Source organism: Phyllostomus discolor, chromosome 2, assembly GCF_004126475.2.
Source record: "Phyllostomus discolor isolate MPI-MPIP mPhyDis1 chromosome 2, mPhyDis1.pri.v3, whole genome shotgun sequence".
Classification (NCBI taxonomy): Eukaryota; Metazoa; Chordata; class Mammalia; order Chiroptera; family Phyllostomidae; genus Phyllostomus; species Phyllostomus discolor.
The window spans coordinates 100288715-100311366 of NC_040904.2; the positions used below are offsets into that span (position 1 = coordinate 100288715).

The following is a 22652-nucleotide window of genomic DNA, read 5'->3' on the forward strand; positions in this document are numbered from 1 at the left end:
TTACTCCCCATCTCTAAAATTCCTTTTTAGTTCTGGTATCCAAACTCCTTAGCAGCTTTTTTCCCCTTTTAAAATTCTGTGTTATCCTAATATTTAAATTTTGTGATAGTCCCCTTTTCTAATAACAACTAAATAGGATTTCTTTGGTTTCTCCAAAGAAAGCTAGCAACATGAGGAAAGAGCTTTGGGATTATGTGAACCCAAATTCCTACTTCACAACCCACCAGATAGGTGATTTTCAATAGGTGTGCTGCAAGAATTTTTAAAACATGCAATACTTGACTACTTAGGGGCACTGAACTCATTTCCCTTAGATTATCAAATTAAAAAAAAAGACAACAGCCAACACAATAGCTATGTAGTGTGAATGAATCAAAATTATACCCATGTTTTTGGCAGATTAGCAAAAAATATATTTTTGGCATGGCACACAATTTTTGTAATTAGTTTATGTGCTCTAGGAGATGAAGAAGGTTAAAAATCACTGCATTGGACTTATGATATTGGGCATACTGCTTAACCTCTCTTTGTGGTTTTTTTTTTTACCTATAAAATAGAGTTATCAATAGTTACCACACATGATTATTGTGAGAATTATATGAGAAACTAAATGTAAAACTGTTTACCCAGTTCCAGCTTATTGTAGATGCTCTGCTCAAAGAATGTTGAGTTTAATTGCCATTTGTTATGGTTTAAATTGCATTTCTCCAGAATTCATATGTTATAGTCCTAACCCCAGTAGGTTTGGCTTTATTTTCTCCAAGCCTAGTCAGTTTAGCAAATCTTCTTTGCATGAAGTGCAAAAGATGTACATACTTTGTACATTTATCTGGTTATTGTTAGAATGTGAAAAAGCAGCTTCTATTAGCTTCACTACTGGCTTGAATCCAAGATCACAGTCCCTTAAAGTGAGGTGTAATACATCTTTTACATATATCTTAAAAATCTTCCCAGTGTATTAGACTTGTTTGAATAATCTCATGATTTTGCTTCAAGGCCCAAGCTTAGACTATTTTTTCTTTCTTGCAGTTCTTCATACTTGTAATTTTAAGAAGATGTCATGGCTTATCAGAAACTCCTCTCCATAAGGTATTCTTCTAGTTTGCAGTAAAATTATCCAAGTTCTCCACTACTGTTATCTGACCCAATTCTAAAGTCCCCTATATTATTTATCAGTTATATTTCATGCTCTGGTCTCATACCCTTTACTAGACAGTTTACACCTTCTCTTTAATTTATTAAGAATGGAATTTGCTTGCATAGATATTTCAGTGTGCTTCTCTCACCTAGCAAAATTTTTAGGCTATAATTGTTTATCCTGTCCCCAGAGTACACAAAATGCACTCTGTTTTTTGCTCATTTGTATTCTTTTGCTTACAGTTTTTTTTTTAGATTTTATTTATTTTAGAGAGATGGGGAAGGGAGGGAGAAAGAGAGGGAGTGAAACATCAATGTGTGGTTGCCTGTAGCATAGCCCATACTGGGGATATGGCCTGCAACCCAGGCATGTGCCCTGACTGGGAATCAAACCGGCGATGCTTTGGTTCACAGGCCTGTGCTCAATCCACTGAGCTACACCAGCCAGGGCTGTGCTTACAGTTTTTGAACTGGCACCACAATATTCTCCATCCGCAGGTTTTCTCACTCTATGAGATTGAAATTATGTTAAGGTTTTTACTTGCTATCATTTATTCAAATTAATTTTACTGGTGATTACTATATATAAGGCACTCTGCTATTCAATATCTATTGTGGAGGAATGAAGATATCTAAAATAGTTCCAAAGAGTCCATAGTGTCAGCATTCTAATCATATTTTATTTTTGGGCTTCATATATTTGTTTATAAACACATATATACTGACTTGGCTTTTTCTTTTATTCTTATTTGCTGTCCCATCTGAAAGGATATCTACTGTCACTTCCTTCTGAGGTCAAGTAAGCCAATGAATTCCCTTCGGGAATTTTTGTTCATCTGTTTTGTGTACTAGTACTTTTAAATTCTCAGTTCTCCCCCCAATTTTAGAATAAAAATCACTACCTACTTTGCTAAAATACTGCAGTGTTAGCGATGGGTGGTTTAAGGGATTTTCTTGCAAGAATTATATCCCACTTTGCTGAATCAGGATATCTGTGGGGTTTTTTTTTTGTTTACTTGTTTGTTTGTTTTCACTCTCATAAAAAAACCAAACCACCACTTGGTATAGATTTGTTTTTATTACTTGAAAATTAAAGAATTTCCAACAGACTTTCTGATGAAGGGAAAGAAGATATTTAAATCCATTATTTTAGACAGTAATGCCTACTTCTCAAAGAGTCAGAGCAACCCTGTCCCCTCCCAACACCAGCCATTTAAAGAAAATCAGACATAAAAATGAGGAAAACAAACTCTTTAGCCTTACTTTGCACCCATGCTTGGAGGTGAAATGGGCCAGAAAGAAGAAAAGGGAAAAAATGTAAAAAAAATAGTAAAGACAAAGATACATTTTGTTAGGAATCCAATATAGAATTTGGAACCCTCCCAAAAATCTAGTTAATATCAGATGTAACATTTGTTTCTGCCCTTACTTTTACCCCGCCCAAACAGGATATTGGTACTGTTTCATAAATCTTTTACTAATAACGGGTAAACCAACTATTAACTTTTTAAGTGCCTATTCTATGTGAAGCATTGTCCTAGCTGCTAAACAAGATAGGATAAATATAAAATTCTACACCCACTTTCAAAAGTTTTATTGTTGCAACCTGAGACTATTAGGCAGTATTGGGGGTCTTTGGGAGGTTTCAAAAGGACATTAAGCACTGAAAAATTCAAAAGGAGAAGGTAAGCATTGAGCTGAGGATCTGAAAAATTGGGCTTTATTCTGTCTTTGCCATTTCCTTGATATGTGACCTTGAGCAACTGATTTCTTTCAGGTCTCCCTCCCCCCACTCCCTACCTCCTTTACACACACAAAGAAAAAAAAAAGAAGACGTCATTTTAGATTTTTTTTAAATGTAAGAATATTTGGGATGATTACTAATGAGTTCTGTTGTGTCGCCCACATTGAAGTCTAAAGCAGCTATGGCCCAATGAGATGACCTTCATTTTCACAGACTAAGTAATCAGGTACTAATTTTTCCCAATTCAGTAGCGCATCAGGGCTTAGAACCGAATCTTCCTATTCTGATGCTGTTTAAAAAAAATTCCTGCAACAATAATGCATCTTTCAGTGATTATTGTGACTCAGGAAAAACTTAAAATATGTTCTTGACACCGTCTACTGGAGAGAAATGCTTTTTTAATCTTTGAATGTATATGTGAAATGGGGGAGGGGTAATTCTGCATATTAGAGAGAACACGGTGGATAATGAATTATTTAGTACCTCTAGAGCTATGTAGTATATCCCAAAATTCTATTGAAATACTATTCCCTCTGGTTCAGGTGACCCGTTAAGCCACTATGCAAGTAGCAGGGCAGCGAGGGGAGCCTAATAGATGCACCTGGAGAGCGGGAAAAGGCTCACAGAGGTGACAAGTTGCAAAACACTTGCCAATTCACAAAACTGTCCAGAGCCATACCTAAGGAAAACCCTCCGAAACCCTCCAACTCAACAACCCAAGTTCTTTCGCTTCCAGGCATTCTATTGATTTACACTTGCGTCCTTCAACAGGTAGCGCCAATTACAACCCCTCCAGCACTGCCGCCCAGCATACTGGCTAATATCTCTGTCAATCAAATACTCCAGCTACCTTTCCAAATTCTCTCCTCCCCTTTTCATGGACTTTTCCTTCGGCCTATCCCCAAATTTCTTCCGCGTTTTGCAACAGTGGAACGTGACCCTATCGAGCCTAGGATTGGAGAAGAAGCTACTCCCGCCCTTTGATGTCCGGGAGCTCTCCTCCCCTTTCAGGGCTCTGGGCTGTCTGGGCAGGAGGGGGCGGGGGAACCGAGGGGGCGGTTTGGAGGCAGGGCTTGCCTCCCACGGCGGGAGGGCGGAGCCTGTGGTGGAGCCTGTGGTGGAGCTAGTCTGCTCGGTTAGGACCTCGGAGAGCGCCGGGCGTCAATACGAAAAGGACTGGATAAGCAGCTGGTGACGGGTCGAACTAACGCCTGCGAGCCCGCCTCCCTCCGCACCCTGAGCTTCCCCGGCTGACAGGCAGCTAGCAGCGGCTGTGGAAGGTGCTTATGTCTGGAGTCAAATAGCCATCCCTCTGGGAAGCGGACGCCACCGTCCAGCCGCCGCTCCCTCACACCTGTGTGTGCGTCTGTGAGCGAGAGCGCCCGCGCGTGATGTCTGCGCGGCGGTGTCTGTGTTCGCACGTCCCCGAGAGAGAATCCAGCGCCTCGGTGCTCAGCCCGGGGAGGGACCGCGGGAGCCAGCTGGCAGAGGCAGGACTCGGGCCGCAGCCCTCGCAGCCACTGCTTCACGTCCCGCAAAAGCCACTGCTGGGCTGCGGGAAGAGCGAACTGGCGGGCGGTCTCGGCGCGGCCGCAGGCAGAGCCCGGCGGAAGGCGACCGGAGACGCGGGAAGGGGAGGAGGGGTAGCGGAGGGTGAGGCGGAGGGAGAAGCGGGGGGCAGCTGGCCGCGCCGCCCGTCCCTCCCATTAGCTGTTGCTGTAGGTCAGCCGCAGATGCTTTGGGGTCCGGGTTGTTGGAGGTAGGGAATGGAAAAAGCGTCCCCCCATTTCCTACTGAGCAAAAGAGAGCGTTGACGACGATGGGGTTATAACCAGGAAGGTAGTGGTACCGCCCCCCCAAACATCATTTTTCTGAAAATAATATATTCTGAGCTGAACCTTCAGTTGGAAAGCCCGCCCTTAAGAGAGAGACCGTCTTAGTGTGTTGGCTTGTGGTTTGATTGTATAATAATGATGATACAATGCTAATGACGACGATGACACTGCCTTTTATTTTTACCCCACTGCTGATAAAGCGTAGCCACAGCTGGCGATAAAGCCCTTGAAAAATTGATGTATGAGGAGCATATACCATTGTTTTCTGAGTTGTGCGTTTTTTCTAAGATATGCTTTTTAGAATTAAAATTTGACAATATGTAGCGCCCCCCCCCCCCATTTCTCTCTCTTTAGTCCTTTATAGCCAGTGCTAGTAAAATGGGGATTGGACTCATGAAAAGCTAAACACTTTTACCTGGGTATAGTACCATGTGTTAAGTCATCCTTTCCTCTGAATTTCTCAACAGTTTTTAAAATGAAGAAGTTTAATTTCCGAAAAGTTTTGGATGGCTTAACTGCGTCCTCCCCTGGCAGTGGTAGCAGCAGTGGCAGTAACAGTGGTGGTGGGGCTGGAAGTGGTTCCATGCACTCAGGAGGGACTGCAGGGGTTCTCAGAGAAGAGATACAGGAAACCCTGACTTCAGAGTATTTCCAGATCTGCAAGGTAAGTTTTGAATTGGTTTAAAACCTATTTTTAAAAATTTTTTAATTTTACTGTTATGAGGAAAGAAGTGTACACACACACACACACACACACACACAGGACTGGAAATTGTTGAGATGCCAGCATCAGAGAGTCAGGTGTAGATAGAGAACTCTGTGGATAGGTCAGTTTGAATTAATAAAGATATACCAGCATCAACTTAAAAAGCAATGGTAGCTTAAGGGGGAAATAAGCAAACATAAAAAGTGGAATTTGCAAATAATGTTAAGGCTTGATAGTAAAGAAAATTTCTAATGTAATATTTATGTATAAGTTGTAAATTGAAGGAGAAAAATCGTCATTCTGGTTAATCCTATGATGTCATTCAGATAAAGTAAGTGTTATTTTATTTCACTGTTCAGCTATTAAGATGGTGTTAGAAACAGGTAGGTAACATCTAGTTGAATACATCCATTTTAAAAGAACTAATGGCATTGTTTTAAAATTATTGTTTAAATTCTGGATAAAAACAGTTCCAGAGTCTTAAACTCTAAACAAACAAATGCCATGAACTTAATAATAAGAACTTTTAATGCTCATAAGAACTCAAAAGTAGTGTTCTGATTTAGTGGGGAAACATTTTAGGTAACTATAATGTTGAACTTCTAATGAGCATTTCTGAGGGAGAGAGATGAGAACTTACAAAATAAGTATTATGTTACTATATAGAGGTGTTGTTACATTTTCTGAAATAAAGTGATTTGTAATTTTTATTGCCCTTTTTTATGGTGTCCTAGGAATGTGCTTTTGACCTGGCATGTGTAATAAAAAGGCTATTAAGTCATTCATATGATATAAATAAATATACTTGCTATACATACTATATAGATAAAAAATGATTTACAATATATTTATAAAAATATATTTATTGTGTTCAAATGCATAAGAAGAAACAGTAAATTTTGAAATTACAGAAATTAAGTATTAAATTTTTTCACACTTCAACAAGTTTTTTTAATTATTAAAATTAGTTTTGTAGTAAACAAATTATGTATAATAAAGTAAGTTTCAATTACTGTATTAGTCTCCATTCCCAGTAACATTATTATAAAACATTAACTTTGTGGTTATTAAAATGTTGTAAATTAGTTCACATGAAACTGAGTTTATTTATAATTAGTTTACATAAATAGATTTAATTATAACCTACCTTGTGAGCTTTGTATACAATACCATTTTGAATAAAAATATTATACAGTTTTTGTCCTCAATTTGAAATAATAGATATTTTGTCAGATGAAGGAGAGATTAAATAGCAGTCATAAGATAAATATGTAAAAGGGTCGTAGAGATCAAATTTGCACTGCTAAGCAAGGGAGTTATGCCCTGTTTCTCTAATCTTTGATGTATTACTATTTCATTTCAAGATTTGAAAAAATTTCCAAATTCTCTCAGTTCATGAATGTGGTAGTGATGGAAGAGAGTTTTAGCAGGTAAAATTGGCATAGAAAAAAGTAGACTTCTGAAACCAAGTGACATTGAGCTGTTAAGGTTATAAAGCTGATAGAGAAGGTTTTAAATAAAAATATTCAGAAGAAATGAGTGAATGCGAGAGAGGAAAATGGGATTATAGTCATCCTATTTATTCAGACAAGAGACAGTCATGGTGTAGTAGGAAGAACAATGGCTTTGGAATCAGAAAAATGTGTATTTTATTTACAACTCTGCCATTTGCCAGCCATATAATCTTGGCAAAGACCTTTATCTGCCTTGAGCCTAGATTTTCACATCTGTAGTATGGTAATAAGTACTTCTGCCCTTCTTTCCTAAGAAGGTTATCAAGAAGATGAAACAAGGCAATTAGTTGTAGGCAATGTATAAATTGGAAAAGGCAATAAAATGTATATTTATATTATCGCAAAAGTTTTAAAATTATCTTGTTCTTGGTGGAATGAATACCACCAATGGGTTATAATAACATTAGGTAACAATTTTCAAAGAAATTATGGGGATAACTATATAAGCAGAACACTAGTAGTATTGAAATCTTATTAAATGGAGGAAGTACTATGGCATCTTTGGATAGGAATATAGTTAATTTTAATAAGTGGTTATATGATTGTGCTTTAAATTACCCAGACTATAATAAAATATACAAAAATGGATGAAGAAAATTCCAAAATTAGAACTGTTACTAAAATGGGGACTTCTTTTGTACTCACTGATTAAATGTGCAAAGAACATTCTATTCTGAGTACTGAGAAGCTGGCACCTTCTGGATACTTGTACCTTTTCAACATGGTCAAAATTAAAGTATAAATCTAGAATCTGTTTTTTTGAAAACCATCCTTCTTTCTATTATCTGAAGAGTTATGACATTCCATCTATTTCATTTTGCCATCTCTGCTACTTGTCATTTCATCATATTTTCTTGCCTGGTCTCTTGAAATCACTTCCTAACTGATCTTCTCACCTCTCATTTCACCCTAGTCCAATTAATTTTTATTATTATAACTATTATTTCTGAATTATAATGTTAATTATGTCATTTCTGTGATAAAAAATTCTGTTTCAGTCTTTCTAGACCAATGATGCTCCACAAGTAAATCTAATGTGAAACTCCAGTAAATAACATTTATTAAATAAATGTGGTAGTTAATTGGCATATATTTTAAAGTAAGTAATAAATTATATCATCTCTATAGGTATATACTTGTCATGTTATTATTATTATTGGTTCTTGTGTAATATTATCCACAGGCAGGTAGTAGGACATTTGCTAGCTTTAAAAAAGTTAATGTATAAGGCTACTGCTATTATAATCACTGATACATCTATAAGAAGTTAAAAAAACAGAAATGGTAGATAAAATTTTGGTTCAAGGTCAGCAAAAAAAACACAAACAGGTTAATGCATTGGTTTACTGCAATCTGTTTTAAGTTTAGTATATATGCATTTAAATGTCCTTGTGAAATGCATGAAATGCCTTTTATGAATTTGAATTCTATGAAACAATTTGAAATTACTGCTTTATATAATAAATTTCAAAGTACTTCATCTATATGTAGTTCTGTTCAGAAATGCATACAGATGAAATTTACCTTTCCATCCTCATTTCTGTGATTCCCTAAGCATATTGTTTTCCCTGAAAGCACCAAACTTTCTCATATCCCAATGCCTTTTCTCAGTGTGTTACTTCTGTCTAGTATATGTCTTCCGCTTTAGTATAATTGGAGAATTCCCAGCTACCCTTTACATCAAAGTTCAAACACCACCTTTATGAAACCAGCTGAGACCAACTTTCCTTATCTACCTGCCCATGCAGAGTTTATTTCCCCTTCCCTGTTTTCCTGTATCACCTGGCATATACCTGTAGAGTGAATTTAGCACCTTGTTATGATTAAAAATATTATTGCTGTTACTGTCCTTATACTATGAACTCTTTGAGAGGCAAATATATTTTGTTTCCTTATCACTGATAGGTGCTCATTACCTAACAGACTAGTGGTTCTCAACTGTCTATCTAAAAGAAAGATTCCTACCTCCACCTTTGTGTTAGAGAATCAAAATCTCTAGGGATGGGGCCTAGGCACTTGCATTATTTAAAGAGGCCTCACAGAAGGTTCTGATGTAAAGTCAGTATTGAGAACCATTATAGAAGACACTTAATATACTGTATGAATGAAGCAGCATGATTGGTTGCTTAATTTATATGGTTGCTTAATTAATATGCATGGCTCATTGATTAATTTAAAATAAATTAATACAGATGATAATTAATAATTATATACAATAGACATATATACATTCATTCCTATAGTTAACTGACCCACACTTAATTAGCCTGGGAGCATGCAAATGTGAGTATTGTAGCTAGAAAGTTCCATCAGTATCGATCTATGTTTTCCAAAGAGAATGGTGTTTTCTTAATCTAGCAAATTGGTTAAATTAAAATTACAGAACTTAATCTGTTAGATAGCTCATTTGACCTTCATAACAATCCTATAAGGAAGGTAAGGAGACTGTTAATATTTTTATTTTACTGATAATGACATCTGAGGCCAGAGAATTAAAGTGATATCCTTAGGTCTCCGAGTTAGTTGGTAAGAGACATAGTTAAGTTTAACATACTGTTCTTTGATTCTCAAATCCAGTACTTTTTTTACTTCATCTTTGTTATTTAACAAGGCAACGTGGTAAATTCCTCAGTAAACATAGAAACTATGAGAAAATAAGACTATTTTATTGACTCTTCTTTCAAAATACATCCAAACAAAACCATATCTTTTCCACCACATCTCTTACCTAGACTACTACTTGTTAAGTATTTTCCCTGCTTTCTTTTCACTCAGGCCACACCACGGCCTCATCTCATAATAGACAGAATAATCCTTTTAGAATTTACATCATATCATGCAATGTTTGCTCAGAACTCTCATGGCTTTTCATTTCTCTTAAAAATAAGTCCTATTGTGCCTTCTAAAACTCTAAGATTTGGCTACTGACAAGACATAATTTTTTACTTTTCCTGTTACTTACTCTACCAACTACATTACTACTTCTCAGACATGATTCCTGCCTCAAGGCTTTTGTATTTGCTCTTTCCATGATATGGAACACTCCTCCTCCCACCCCATGAATATATTACTTGTTCCCTTTGCATCATTCAGTTCTTTTTATTTTTAAGATTTTATTTATTTTTAGAGAGAGGGGAAAGGAGAAATAGGAGAGAAACGCTGATGTGAGAGAGAAACATCTATGAGTTGCCTCTCGCTGGCCCCCAACCAGGGATCTGACCTGCAACCCGGGCATGTGCTCCAACCAAAATCAACCAGAGAACTTTCGGTTTGCAAGATGAATGCCTAACCCACTGAGCCACACCAGTCAGGGTGTCATTCAGTTCTTCATTCAGCTGTTAACCTCAGAAAGATCTTTATTGACCGTTGTTCACTCCCTTTATTCTCAACCCTCATCCTGATTACTTTTTTCTTCATAACACTTATACTACTACCTGTTATTAAATTACATATTTATTTGCTTCTCCTATAATAATATAATTCCATGAGGGCAGCACTTCATTTTTTTTACAACTGTCTCACCAATTTACAGAGTAGTGCTTGCCACACAGAAGGCAAATATTTGTTGAATGAATGAGTAAATAAGAGCAAGGAAGCTGATCAAGCAGTGATTTTCAATGAGTATGCTACAAGAATTTCTAAAACATGTAGTACCTGATTGCTTAGTCATGCATACTGACCTCTTTTCCCTTAAATTGTCAGATAAAAGTAATGATAACAGCCAGCATGATGTAGCCATCCAGTGTGAATGAATCAAAATTATACCTATTTTTTGTGAGATTGGGAAAAAATGTAATTTTTTTTGGTGTGCCACAGAATTTTAGTAATTAGTTTATGTGTGGCATGAGATGAAAAATGTTGAAAATCACAGTGATAAGTGATGTATTAAGAACAAACTAGATACTATTTTGAATGACCTTTTGAAAAATGCTTTTATTAAATAAAATTTTTATTACATAAAAACAAGGAACTACTCAGTAAAAGAGTGTCGCCACTTTAGGAACATGGTATATAATTTTCAAAAAGATATGGAAAATGAGATCATAGAAAGATTCATTTAAATTTACTTTAATTTTTACTGAAGAAGGTATTAGGAACATTTTTGTTTTCCAATGATCTTTTTAGGGGAACAATTCAGAAGTATTAGATGGACAGTGACAAACACATGGAATGTTCTAGGAATATTCTAGACATAATTGACAAAATAGACAAAAATAAATACATCACCAGGACCAGTTGTCATAACCCCTAAAGTTTCAAATAAACTCTTAATTTAGGCAATTCACTATTCATCATCACTTTTAAACTATTTTTTTTGTTATAAATGGTCGTAGTGTCAGTGCCAACATTTAGATAACTAGTGTAATGTCTTCAGGGAAATGGATTTGTAATCATGATGTTATACTAGACATAATATCAGATACTGCCAGATAAATATGTATAATCAGAAACATAGGTGTAGACTGTGAAGAGTTGGGCTTTCCAGGACCCTGGAGAGATGAAAAGAGAATTAAGTACCTAGATATCCTTGACTATTATCTCTCCAGGTTTTTGTTGTCTCCACATTCTTCTTATTTTACATTATTTTACTTGGGGGTTTCCGTAAATGAAATTGGCACAAGACTATGAACACAATTCCTCGTTTCCTCAACTTTCATTCTTTGAAAGAACCATACAAGATTCCCTGACATGGATGGACTTGTCTCATTCTGTATTTATAAACTGGTAGAATAAACTGGTATAAAAAGGTAGTTGACACTGCAGGATGACTTATTATGGATAAAGCATTTGGCAGTGACTTCATGCTCTTATTTCTAAAATGAACAGCAGAGGAAGGACATCTTTAATAATAGTAATGGATACAAACCAGAAAAAATAAGTTACCTCATTATGATTGAGATGTTAACAAATTTAAAAACCAAATAGAATTAAAAATACATATATATTTTAGAGCTAAAAATCAAAGTCAAATTATTTAGTACTCCAAGCTTTCTATTTTGCTTATCCTAGCATACAGGAGCAGACTTCAGTAAAGAACTACAGACTTGTAAGAAGTATGGATGTTTGTAATCTTTTTAAGTTACCATAGAGAACAATCACATTTTCTCACAAAATGTCCTTTGATGCTAGTATATTGTCAGCAAATTGGGTTATTAGTCTTATTTAATATGGCAGTTCTTAATGTTCTTAAAAACAAACAGTGCTCTCATACTTTATGTCTCAGTATAGAGCTAATTTAAAATCTTATATAATTTCCAAATTTATCTGTGGGATTATTTAAACCAAATTCCTATTTTTGAAGTTTAGTACATTTCTCTGCCTTCACTTGAAGATGTGCCTGCAAAAAATCATAGGGTTAAGTTCCATAGTTTATTTTAATGATAGGATGATTGTATTGGTGTCCCACATTATAGTCTATAAATCATTTACATACTAGTTTAATAGCAATAACTTTGTATTCATTAAAGATTTCAGGTGGTAGCCCTACTTGTCAAATAGTGACCTTTATTAAAGATTTCAGTTAGAATGAGAGTTATATTTTTTGTATCATTAAGTCTTTGATCCCTTCCTTTTTATCTCCTAAACAAGGAAATGCCTCTAAAATTCAGTTTTGATTAGATATTCATTTCTATTTTCTTTTATTTTTGTTTTTTTTTAATCTTTTATATTTTAACTTTTTTCAATCTCAACAGAATTTGTTTTGGTGTACAGTGTGCCTCTAAACTGATTCTTTTTTTCAAGTAGCCACTTATCATACCATTTATTAACTGATTCTTTTTCTGCTGGTTATGATACTCCTTTGTCATATATTAACGTTTGTTGTGTGCTAGGATCTGTATCTGGGTTAACAATGTTCTTCCATCTTTCTGCCTATTCTTATGCCAAAATCATACTGATTTAATTTTCAGGTTAAAAAGACTGGTCAAAATAATGTGTAGGATGGGTTTTGGAATATTTGAAAGGAAATGTAGTGCCTATGCTCATCAACCAAATACTGCAGAAGTTGTGTTTATTACAACAAGGGAGATTACACACCACAGGGAACCATGAGACATCTCAGTAAGAGGGTATTAGGGAGGCTTGTTAGAGGATTTGGGCTTGTATTAGGTGATTTTAGGAAAGTTCAAAGAAGCATAATTGGCTATTGTCAGAAAATAGGGGACAATGCTATCATCCTATAACCTGAGAATATTTATCTGGGAGGCAAGAGGAACAGCATGGGCTAAAGCTGTGTTTACTAAAGAAGCAACTATTATATTAGTTGGATGAGGGGAACATTTAATCATTACTGTGGTTTATGCAATGTTCTTACAATTATCAGTACCTAGACATGATCCTGAAGTGGTTTTGTTTTTGTCTTGCTTCATCATTGTCATAGAGGGTCCTTGTTTGTTTTTTTGTGAGATTGTTCATATTCTGTGGAAGAACACCATGGCCTAGCTGTTAGTGCCAGGCAAACTCAAACTAATAACTGTTAAAGGCAACTTTTTTCTCTTTTAGCAGTTTATTACTTCTAAAGCAGCTTTGTAGTTAAAGTTGCTATACTATGTTGTTAAACAGGCCTGCTTTATTACCTACATAAGAGAAATTTTTCTTGTTGATCAGCAGCCAACAATTCATATTGGTTGATTTGAATTTGTTATATAATTGTTAATACAAAATGATTTGAAATTGCTATATAATTATATATAATATGTGATATATAAGCTACTGTTTAGCAAAATTATCTACTTGAAATAATATATTTGAAAACAACTATACTAAGTAAGTACAACAATTTTTGTGCTAATTTTATTTGTATTGTTTCTCCATTTAGTCACAATTTATATTTTCTTTTCTTCACCTTTTTGAGAAAAGATAAAGATTTTATTTCCTCCACATAATATTCTCTAGCAGGCAGCTGTAACTCTAGCAGGTAAATAGAAGATTTGAAGTAACTTTTGGTTTTTTGAGAGTTCAACCAGGCAAATGAATTTGGTATTTTTGTGTGAATATACAAAATTTCATTTGCTGTAAAAATAAAAACTATTTTTCAAAAATAAAATTATAGATAAAACTAATTTTCAAAAATCTTATAGGAAACTCTATCCTGTATGTATTAGTCTGAGTGATGCAAGCTGCCTATGTATAATACTCTGATTTTTTACTTGAACCATGTGACATCAGCTGCACCAGTTATTTTAAGTTCCAGAAGAGAAATTATTATTTGGTCTGCATCACTGCAAATATTTTTACAAGGCTAGAGTAATCTGACTTTTATTTTCAAACCCTTTTTAGCCACTCCCGTAGTGGCAGACATAGATTATTTAATACAAGAAAAGTATGTGAGGTGAAATAATATCCTTAGCAAATGTATATCTTGAGGAGAACATTGTATATGGTAGTAAGCCAGGTTGTTGAATGAATCATACTAAGAAACTTAACTGAGTCAGGAGAAGATTCAGGGAGGGAGTGCATAGGGCATAGTTACAGAAGGCAATTTCACTAAATGTATTTGCTTGCTTTAGTGTGCTCAGATATAGGCAGAGACTAAGATTCAAGATGAAAGCTACAGAACCTGGAAGAATGGAGGCAGGAGTGATGCAGGAGAAACTGATATTTACAATAATCCAGATAACTCAGGTTGATCACAGGGAACCAGGATAAAAGAACATTAAGGGACCAGCAACAAGCTAACTCAGTACCAAGTCTATTGGTCCTTTTTCTTAATCCTTGCATCATAATGAAAGGATTATTTTTATAATTTTATTTATTTTATTTTTAAATTAAATTTATTTCTGTCACTATGGTTAATAAGATTACATAGCTTACAATGTACAATTGTATGATATGTCATCATCTGTATATTGCATTGTGCGCTCACCACCCAAAGCCAAATCTTCCACCACCGTATATTTTACCTCCTTTATCCTTTACTGTCCCAACCCCCTTCCCTCTGGTAACCACCATCCTGTTATCTGTGTCTATGAGTTTTTTCGTTTTTCTTGTTTCTTCATGTGTTGCTTTCAATTTTTCCTTTTTATTTAATTTATTGGGGTGACACTGGTTAACAAAATTATGCAGGTTTCAGTGCACAATCCTACAACACATCATCTGTATGCTGTATTTTGTATCCACTACACCAAGTCAAGTCTCTGTCCATCACCCTTTATCTCCCTTATGCCCTCCTTCCCCTCTCCTAAACCCAAGTGTCCCCAGCAGTCACCATGCTGTTGTTTTGTGTCCATGAGTTCTTTCTGTTATTTTTCTCTTTTGCTCAAACCCTTCAGCCCCCTAAGTCATACCCCACAGCTGTCAGCCTGCTTTCTATTTATGAGTCAGTCTCTCTTTTGCTTGATAGTTCATTTTGTTCATTATATTCCACATATGAGTGAAATCATGTGGTGCATGTCTTTCTCTGACTGGCTTGTTTCACTTAGCATAATGCTCTTCAGGTTCATCCATGTTGTCACAAAGGATAAAATTTCCTTCTTTTTATTGCTAAGCAGTATTCCATTGTGTAAATGTACCACAGCTTACTTATCCACTCATCTACTGATGGGACACTTGGGCTGCTTCCAAATCTTGGCCATTGTAAATAATGCTGCAGTGATCATAGCGGTACATAGATTCTTTTGAATTAGTGCTTTGGGTTTCTTCAGATAAATTCCTAGAAGTAGAATTGCTGGGTCATAAGACAGTTCCACTTTTAATTTTTTTGAGGTATCTCCACACTGGTGATATATCTTTTTCTCTTGGAAATTTAAATTGTCTTTTTATATGATAAAAGATATTAAGAAGTCTTGTGGAATAGAAAGCCATTTAAAGCCATTTACCTGTGTTTAACTGGCCATTTCCAAACTTAGGTGACCAATGCCAAATATTGTGATCAGTTTTCAAACTTACATGATCTATGTGGGTAGTTATGTGACCTTTTTGATATAATACCACTTAATATCCTACAACTATGCTTCAAAGAATATACTTTGGAAACAATGATTCAGTGTATTTTACTCATAACTAGCTTCTTTATGCAATACATTGTTGAATATGTGAATACATAAATTGAGTTCAGGAGTATGCTGGCTCAACCATATGGGATGCAGCTTGAAGACTTCCAAATCTTGCGGAAACCATTGAATTCCTTGGAAATAATTTGAAATCTTCACAATACTTTAGACCTGGAAGAGAATTTAGAGATAATCAAATTAAATGTATCACTTTTACAAGTGCAGAAATCAAGCTCAAAGACATAAGGTTACATAATATTAACTAATGTTATATTTTTGTCAGGATTTTGCAAATAAAAATAACCCATTTTATGTTTTTGAATTAGAGATATAGCTTGAAATCTATGTGAATAAATACCTCATAATGTTTGATTGAACAATAATATACTTCCATATCCATCAATAAATAGCCTTCTGTTAATGTTAATCTCCTAAATGTCATTTCTATGTAAGTAAGGCTTTTATATGTCTCTCTGCATTTAACAAGCTGTTTTACAAAACTGTACTTTAATTATGTAATGTTTGTATTCAGCAAATTTATTTTGAAATAACTTATTATTTAATATTTTAAATAAAAAAACATGTGGATGCTTTTCAAAATTCTGTGGACAGTATAAAGAATTACTTTTTTCATTTAAAATTATGTGATGGTGTGAGAGTGTACATACCTCATTATGCTGATAAAATGCCTGCTCCGTACATACTGCATGTCATTATCTAGAATATAAAATATCAGATTTCAAAGGAGAAAAATTTTGATTTAGAAGTATTAAACACCTAGTTTTTGATAGGTTGTATCAAGTAAGCTGTTTACTTTCAGTGGGTGGTTCAGATAAATGGCATTTGTTTTACTTTTATTTATTTTATTTTTAGACCTTTTGCTTTGCAGGACAACACCCAACCAGCTGAGCCATACCAGCCAGAGCACTGTCTTTTTTGTGGATTCAAAATTTTCTCTTGTTCTTCCTTTAAATAATGATGTAGCCTTTGGGAGTCGCTACTTTATTTGGGTCTCCAACATCATAATTGTGTTCCAGCCAGGGGACAGTCTGTCCTACATGTGGCCGTATAAATGAAGTTCCAGGTCATGAGGAATCACCAAAAGCCCCTGCAGCCACTATACTGTTATTTCTCTTATTTATTTATTTATTTGTTTGTTTATTTAATTTATTTTTATTGTTGTTCAAGTACAGTTGTCTTGAAGGGTAGGAGTTCCTTCTTTCTTCCTTCTGCATATTGTTCCATTGTGTTAATGTTCCATAGTTTTTGATCCATTCATTTACTGATGGATACCTAGGTTACTTCTAGCACTTGGCTATTGTAAATTATGCTGCTATGAACATTGGGATGCAGAAGTTCTCTTGAACTGGTTATTCAGGATTCTTAGGGTATAATCTTACCAGTGGAATCACTGGGTCAAAAGACTAGTCCATTTTTAGTTTTTCTGAGGAAATTCCATGTTGTTTTTCACAATGGCTGCACCAGTCTGCATTCACATCAACAGTGCACTAGGGTTCCCTTTTCTCCACATGCTCCCCAGCACTTGTTGTTTGTTGATTTGTTTATGATGGCCATTCTGATTGATGTGAAGTGGTATCTCATTGTGATTTTAATTTGCATCTCTCTGACAGCTAGTGATCTTGAGCATCCTTTCATATGTCTCTGAGCCCTCTGCATGTCCTCCTTGGAGAAGCATCTGTCAGTTTCTTTGCCCATTTTTAAATTGTATTGTTTGTCTTCCTGGTCTGGAGTTGTGTGAGTTCTCTATATATTTTGGAGATCAAACCCTTGTCCAAGACAAGGTATCATTGACAAGTATATTTTCCCATACATTTGGTTTCCTTTTCATTTTGCTTATGTTTTCTTTAGCTGTTCAGAAACTTTTTATTTTGATAAAGTTCCATTTGTTTATTCTTTCCTTTATGTCCCTTGCTGTAGGGAACATATTGGTGAAAATATTGCTGCATGGAATATGTGAGATTTTCCTGCCTATGTTCTCTTCTAGGCCTTTTATGGTGTCTCAATTTATATTTAAGTCTTTTATCTACCTTGAGTTTATTTTTGTGTATGGTGTAAGTTGGTGGTCAAGTTTCATTTTTTTTGCATGCAGCTGTCCAGATCTCCTGACACCATTTGTTGAAGAGGTTATTTTTACTCCATTTTATGCATCTTCCCCCTTTGTTCAATATTAATTGACCATAGAGACTTGGGTTTATTTCTGGTCTCTATTCTGTTCCATCGATCTCTGTGTCTGTTCTTATGCCAATACTAGACTGTTTTGAATACAGTGGCCTTGTAGTGTAGTTTTACCTCATATATTTTGATCCTTTCTACTTTGTTCTTCTTTCTCAAAATTGCTGTGACTATTTGGGGTCATTTATGGTTGCATCTAAATTTTTAAGAGATTTGTTCTAGATCTGTGAAGTATGCTATTGATATTTTAATAGGGATTGTGTTGAATCTGTAAATTGCTTTGGGTAGTATGGACATTTTGGTGATGTTAATGTTTCCCATTCATGAACATGGCATATGTTTCTATTTGTTTGTGTTTTCCTTGATTTCTTACTTCAGTGTTGTGTAGTATTCTAAGTACAGGTCTTTTACCTCCGTGGTTAGGTTTATTCCTAGGTAATTTATTTTTCTTGTTGCTATAGCAAATAGGATGTTTTTCTTTATTTATTTTTCTGATATTTCATTGTTGGTGTACAGAAAGGCCTTTGATTTCTAAATATTGACTTTGTATCCTGCTGTCTTGCCAAATTCACATATGGGGTTGAGGGTGTTTTTTTGGTGGAGTCTATAGGGTTTTCTATGTATGCAATCATGTCATTGGCAGTGACAGCTTTACTTCCTCCTTTGCAATTTGAATGCCTTTTATTTCTTTTTCTTGTCTGATCACTGTCACTAGCACTTTCAATACTATGTTGAATAGAAGTGGTGAAAACAGACATCCTTGTCTTGTTCCTGATCTTAGTGGGAAAGCTTTTAATTTTTGCCCATTGAGTATGATGTTGCCTGTAGGTTTCTCATATATGGCCTTTATTATATTGAGGCATGCTCCCTCCACTCCCATTTTGCTGAGTGTTTTTATCATAAATGGGTGCTGTACCAAATGCTTTTTCTGTATCTATTGATGTGATTATGTGATTTTTGTCTTTCCTTTTGTTTATGCGATGTATTACATTTATTGATTTGTGAATATTGCACCATACTGTATCCCAAGGATGAATCTCACTTGATCATGGTGCATGATCTTTTTAATGTATTGCTGCATGCAGTTTGCCAATATTTTGTTGAGGATTTTAGTGTCTATGTTATCAGTGATATTGACCTGTAGTTTTCTTTCTTTGTTGTATCTTTATATGGTTTTGGGATTAGGATGATGCTGGCCTCATACAAAGAGTTTGGGATTCTTCTCTCTTCTTGGATGTTTTTGGAATAGTCTGAGAAGGGTAGGGGTTAGCTCTTCCTTAAATGTTTTGTAACATTCTTCTGTGAAGCCATCCTGTCCAGGGCTTTTGTGTGCCGGAGATTTTTTGATTATTGCTTCAATTTCACCAGCTGTTTTTGGTCTGTTCAGGCTTTTTGCTTCTTCTTGATTCAGTTTTGGAAGATTATATTTTTGTAGATATTTGCCCATTCACCCAGTTTTCAAATTTCTTGACATATATTTATTTATAGTAATTTCTTAAAATTCTTTCTATTTCTGTAGTATCAGTTGTAATTTCTCCTCTTTCATTTCTCTTTATTTAGGTTCTCTCTCTTTTTTCCTTGATGAGTCTTGATTAAAGGCTTGTTGATTTTGTTTATCTTTTCAATGAACCAGTTCTTGGACTTACTGATCCTTTGAATTGTTCTTTTAGTGTATATATAATTTAATTCTGCTTGATTTTGATTATTTCCTTCCCACAACTCAGTCTGGGCTTTGTTTGTTGTTGTTTCTCTACTTCTTGTAGATGTAGGGATAAGTTGTGCATTTGAAATGTTTCTGTCTTTTTTAGGTAGGCCTGGGTTGCTATGAACTTCCCTCTGTGGACTGCCTTTGTTGTGTCCCATAGGTTTTGGACTGCTGTGAGTTCATTTTCATTTGTTTCCAGAAACTTTTTGATTTATTCCTTGACCTTATTCTTGACCCATTCATTATTTAATAGCATGTTATTCAGTCTCCTCAAATTTGAATGTTTTCAAGTTTCAGGGCTTTTTCTTAAAAAAAGAGGCTGGTTTCTAGTTTCAGGCCCTTGGGTACCAAGAAAAAGCTCGATAAGATTTCAATTTTCTTGAATTTGTTGAGCCATGTTTTGTGTCCTATCATGTGGTTCATCTTTGAAAATGTTTCATATGCATTTGAAAAGAATGTGTATTTTGCTTCTTTGGGATGAAAGGTTCTATATATATATATCACTTAAGCCCATTTGATCTAGTGTGTTGTTAAGTGCCCCAATATTCTTGTTGATATTGTGTTTGGAAAATCTATCCATTGTTGACCATGGGGTGTTAAAATCCCCTACTATAATTGTGTTGCTATCTATATCTTTCTTGAAGTCTTCCAAGAGTTTTCTTATATATTTGGGTACTACTATGTTGGGTGCAGTAATGATTACAATGTCTTCTTGGGATTCTTCCCTTGAATATTATGAAGTGTCTTTCTGTGTCTTTTTCTGTGGCCTTTGTTTTGAAGTTGATTTTTTCTGATTTAAGTGTTGCTATTTCAGCTTTTTTTTCCTGTCCATTTGCTAGGAATATTTTTTCCAACCATTCACTTTCAGTCTGTGTAAGTCTTTTGTTCTAAGGTGGTTTTCTTATAGGCAGCATGTGTGCAGGTCATGTTTTCTTATCCATTTAGCTACTCTATGTCTTTTGATTGGAGCATTTAATCCTTTTACATTTAAGGTTATTATCAATAGCTACTTATTCATTACCATTTTACTCCCTTTGTACCTGTGCTTCTCCTCTGTAACTCTACTTCTTCCTCTTTTTAAAGCAGTCCCTTTAACATATCTTTTAGTGCTGGTTTGGTAGAGGTATATTCTTTCAGCCTTCTTTTGTCTGGGAAGCTCCTTATTTGGCCTTCCATTTTAATTGAGAGCCTTGCTGGGTAGAGTAGTCTTGGTTGCAGGCCTCTGGGTTACATTACTTGGAATATTTCTTGCCATTCCTTTCTGTATGGAACATTTGCATTGAGAAGTCAGCTGCTAGATGACTTATTAGGGGCTCCATTGTGTGTTACTTCCTGTTTCACCCTTGTTGCCTTTAAGATTCTCTCTTTGTCTTTGAATTTTGCCATTTTAACTATGATGTGTCTTGGAGTAAGCCTCTTTGGGTTCCTCTTGATTGGGACTGTCTGTGTTTCCTGTACTTGTGTGATTGTTTTCTCTTATCAGATTAAGGAAGTTTTTCCATCATTACTTTTTCAAACAGATTTTCTATTCCCTGCTCCTCTTCTTCTCCTTCTGGTATCCCTATTATATAGACATTATGACATTACATGTTGTCCTGCAGTTCCCTTAATGCCTGTTCATTCTTTTGAGTCTTTTTCCTTTTCTTGGTCTTTGTGTGTGCATGTGTGTTTTTTTTTACCTTGTCTTCCAGCTTGCTGATTCAGTTTAGTTGATTCAGTTCTCTGCTTTATATAGCCTGCTTTTTTAAAAAAAAGTTTTTATTTATTTCCTGAGAGAGGGGAAGTAAGGGAGAAAGAGAGAGAGAGAAACATCAATGTGTAGTTGCCTTTCATACCCCCCCCAACTGGGGACCTCCCTGCAACCCAGGCATGTGCCCTGACTGGAGATTGAACCAGAGACCCTGTGGTTCACAGGCCAACACTCAGTCCATTGAGCCACACTGGCCAGGGCTAGCCTGGTTTTGATTCCTTCTACTGTGTCCTTCAATTCAGAAATGGTATTCTTCATTTCCTCTTGGCTCTTGTTCATAGTTTCTGTGTCCTTTTTTATGTTGATATTGTTTGCATAAACATTATTAGTAAGTTCCTTGTAGTTTCCCTGTAGTTTTTTGTAATTCTTGCTGAACTCATTGAGCTTCCTTATAACCATTGTTTTGAACTCCATATCTGATAGTTGACTTGCCTCTATTTCATTTAGCACTATTTGTGAGGATTCCTCCTTTCCTTTCTATTGGGGATTCTTGTCTTCCCATTATTTGTGAGACTCTTCTTGTTTGCCTCTTCCTCTTAAATTGATCTTTTTGACTTCCTGAGTTTGTGGTGTGAACTTTCTATGGTAGGAGACTTGTGAGATTCAGTGGGGCAGTCTCCTTGATCTCCTGAACTTGATGCTCTTGGATGCCCTTTGTTCTGTTTACATTTGTCTCTGGATGCAGCTGGGTTTTGATTGTTGTTGGGTCATTCTTTGGTGTGTGCTTCCCTCCAGCTGGTTGACTGAGGTTCTCTCCACCCACCATGTCTTATATGTTGTTGTGCAGGTGCCCTGTTTTTTTTTTTCTTCTGGATCTGCCTCTGGTGATGTGAGATGGTGACCCCATCTGGCCCTTAGGCAGTCTATTTGAGATTACCAGGGATCTACTCTCTGTGACTGACTCCTTCGGTTGTTAATCTAGTCACTCTGCACTCAGCAGTTAGGCTTAAGCACCACAGAGCTGGGGCAGAGTCCCTCCTGGTGTTGGGGCTATTGTTTCCCCTCAGGCTACTGCCACTTGGGAAAGTGGTCTGCCTGAGCACAATGGCTGCTGCTGTATGGGAGATGACTCAGCACC

The 22652-nt window shown here is 35.7% G+C and overlaps 1 protein-coding gene across 6 annotated transcripts in view; it reads left to right on the forward strand.

Annotated features, from left to right (window-relative positions):
- Window positions 1-3959: 3959 nt before the first annotated feature.
- The window catches only part of STXBP5L (syntaxin binding protein 5 like), a 335631-nt gene continuing 316938 nt past the window's right edge, over window positions 3960-22652 (forward strand). For 3 of the 6 annotated variants that reach the window (XM_036018147.1, XM_028505038.2, XM_036018149.1), the window contains exons 1-2: window positions 3979-4161; window positions 5184-5380. In XM_036018147.1, the coding sequence (XP_035874040.1) occupies window positions 5192-5380 (189 nt within the window). In that variant the 5' untranslated portion in view covers window positions 3979-4161; window positions 5184-5191. Of the gene's footprint in view, window positions 4162-5183; window positions 5381-22652 lie in introns of all 6 variants that reach the window. The other 3 variants (XM_028505037.2, XM_036018150.1, XM_028505036.2) reach the window with 2 other exon arrangements.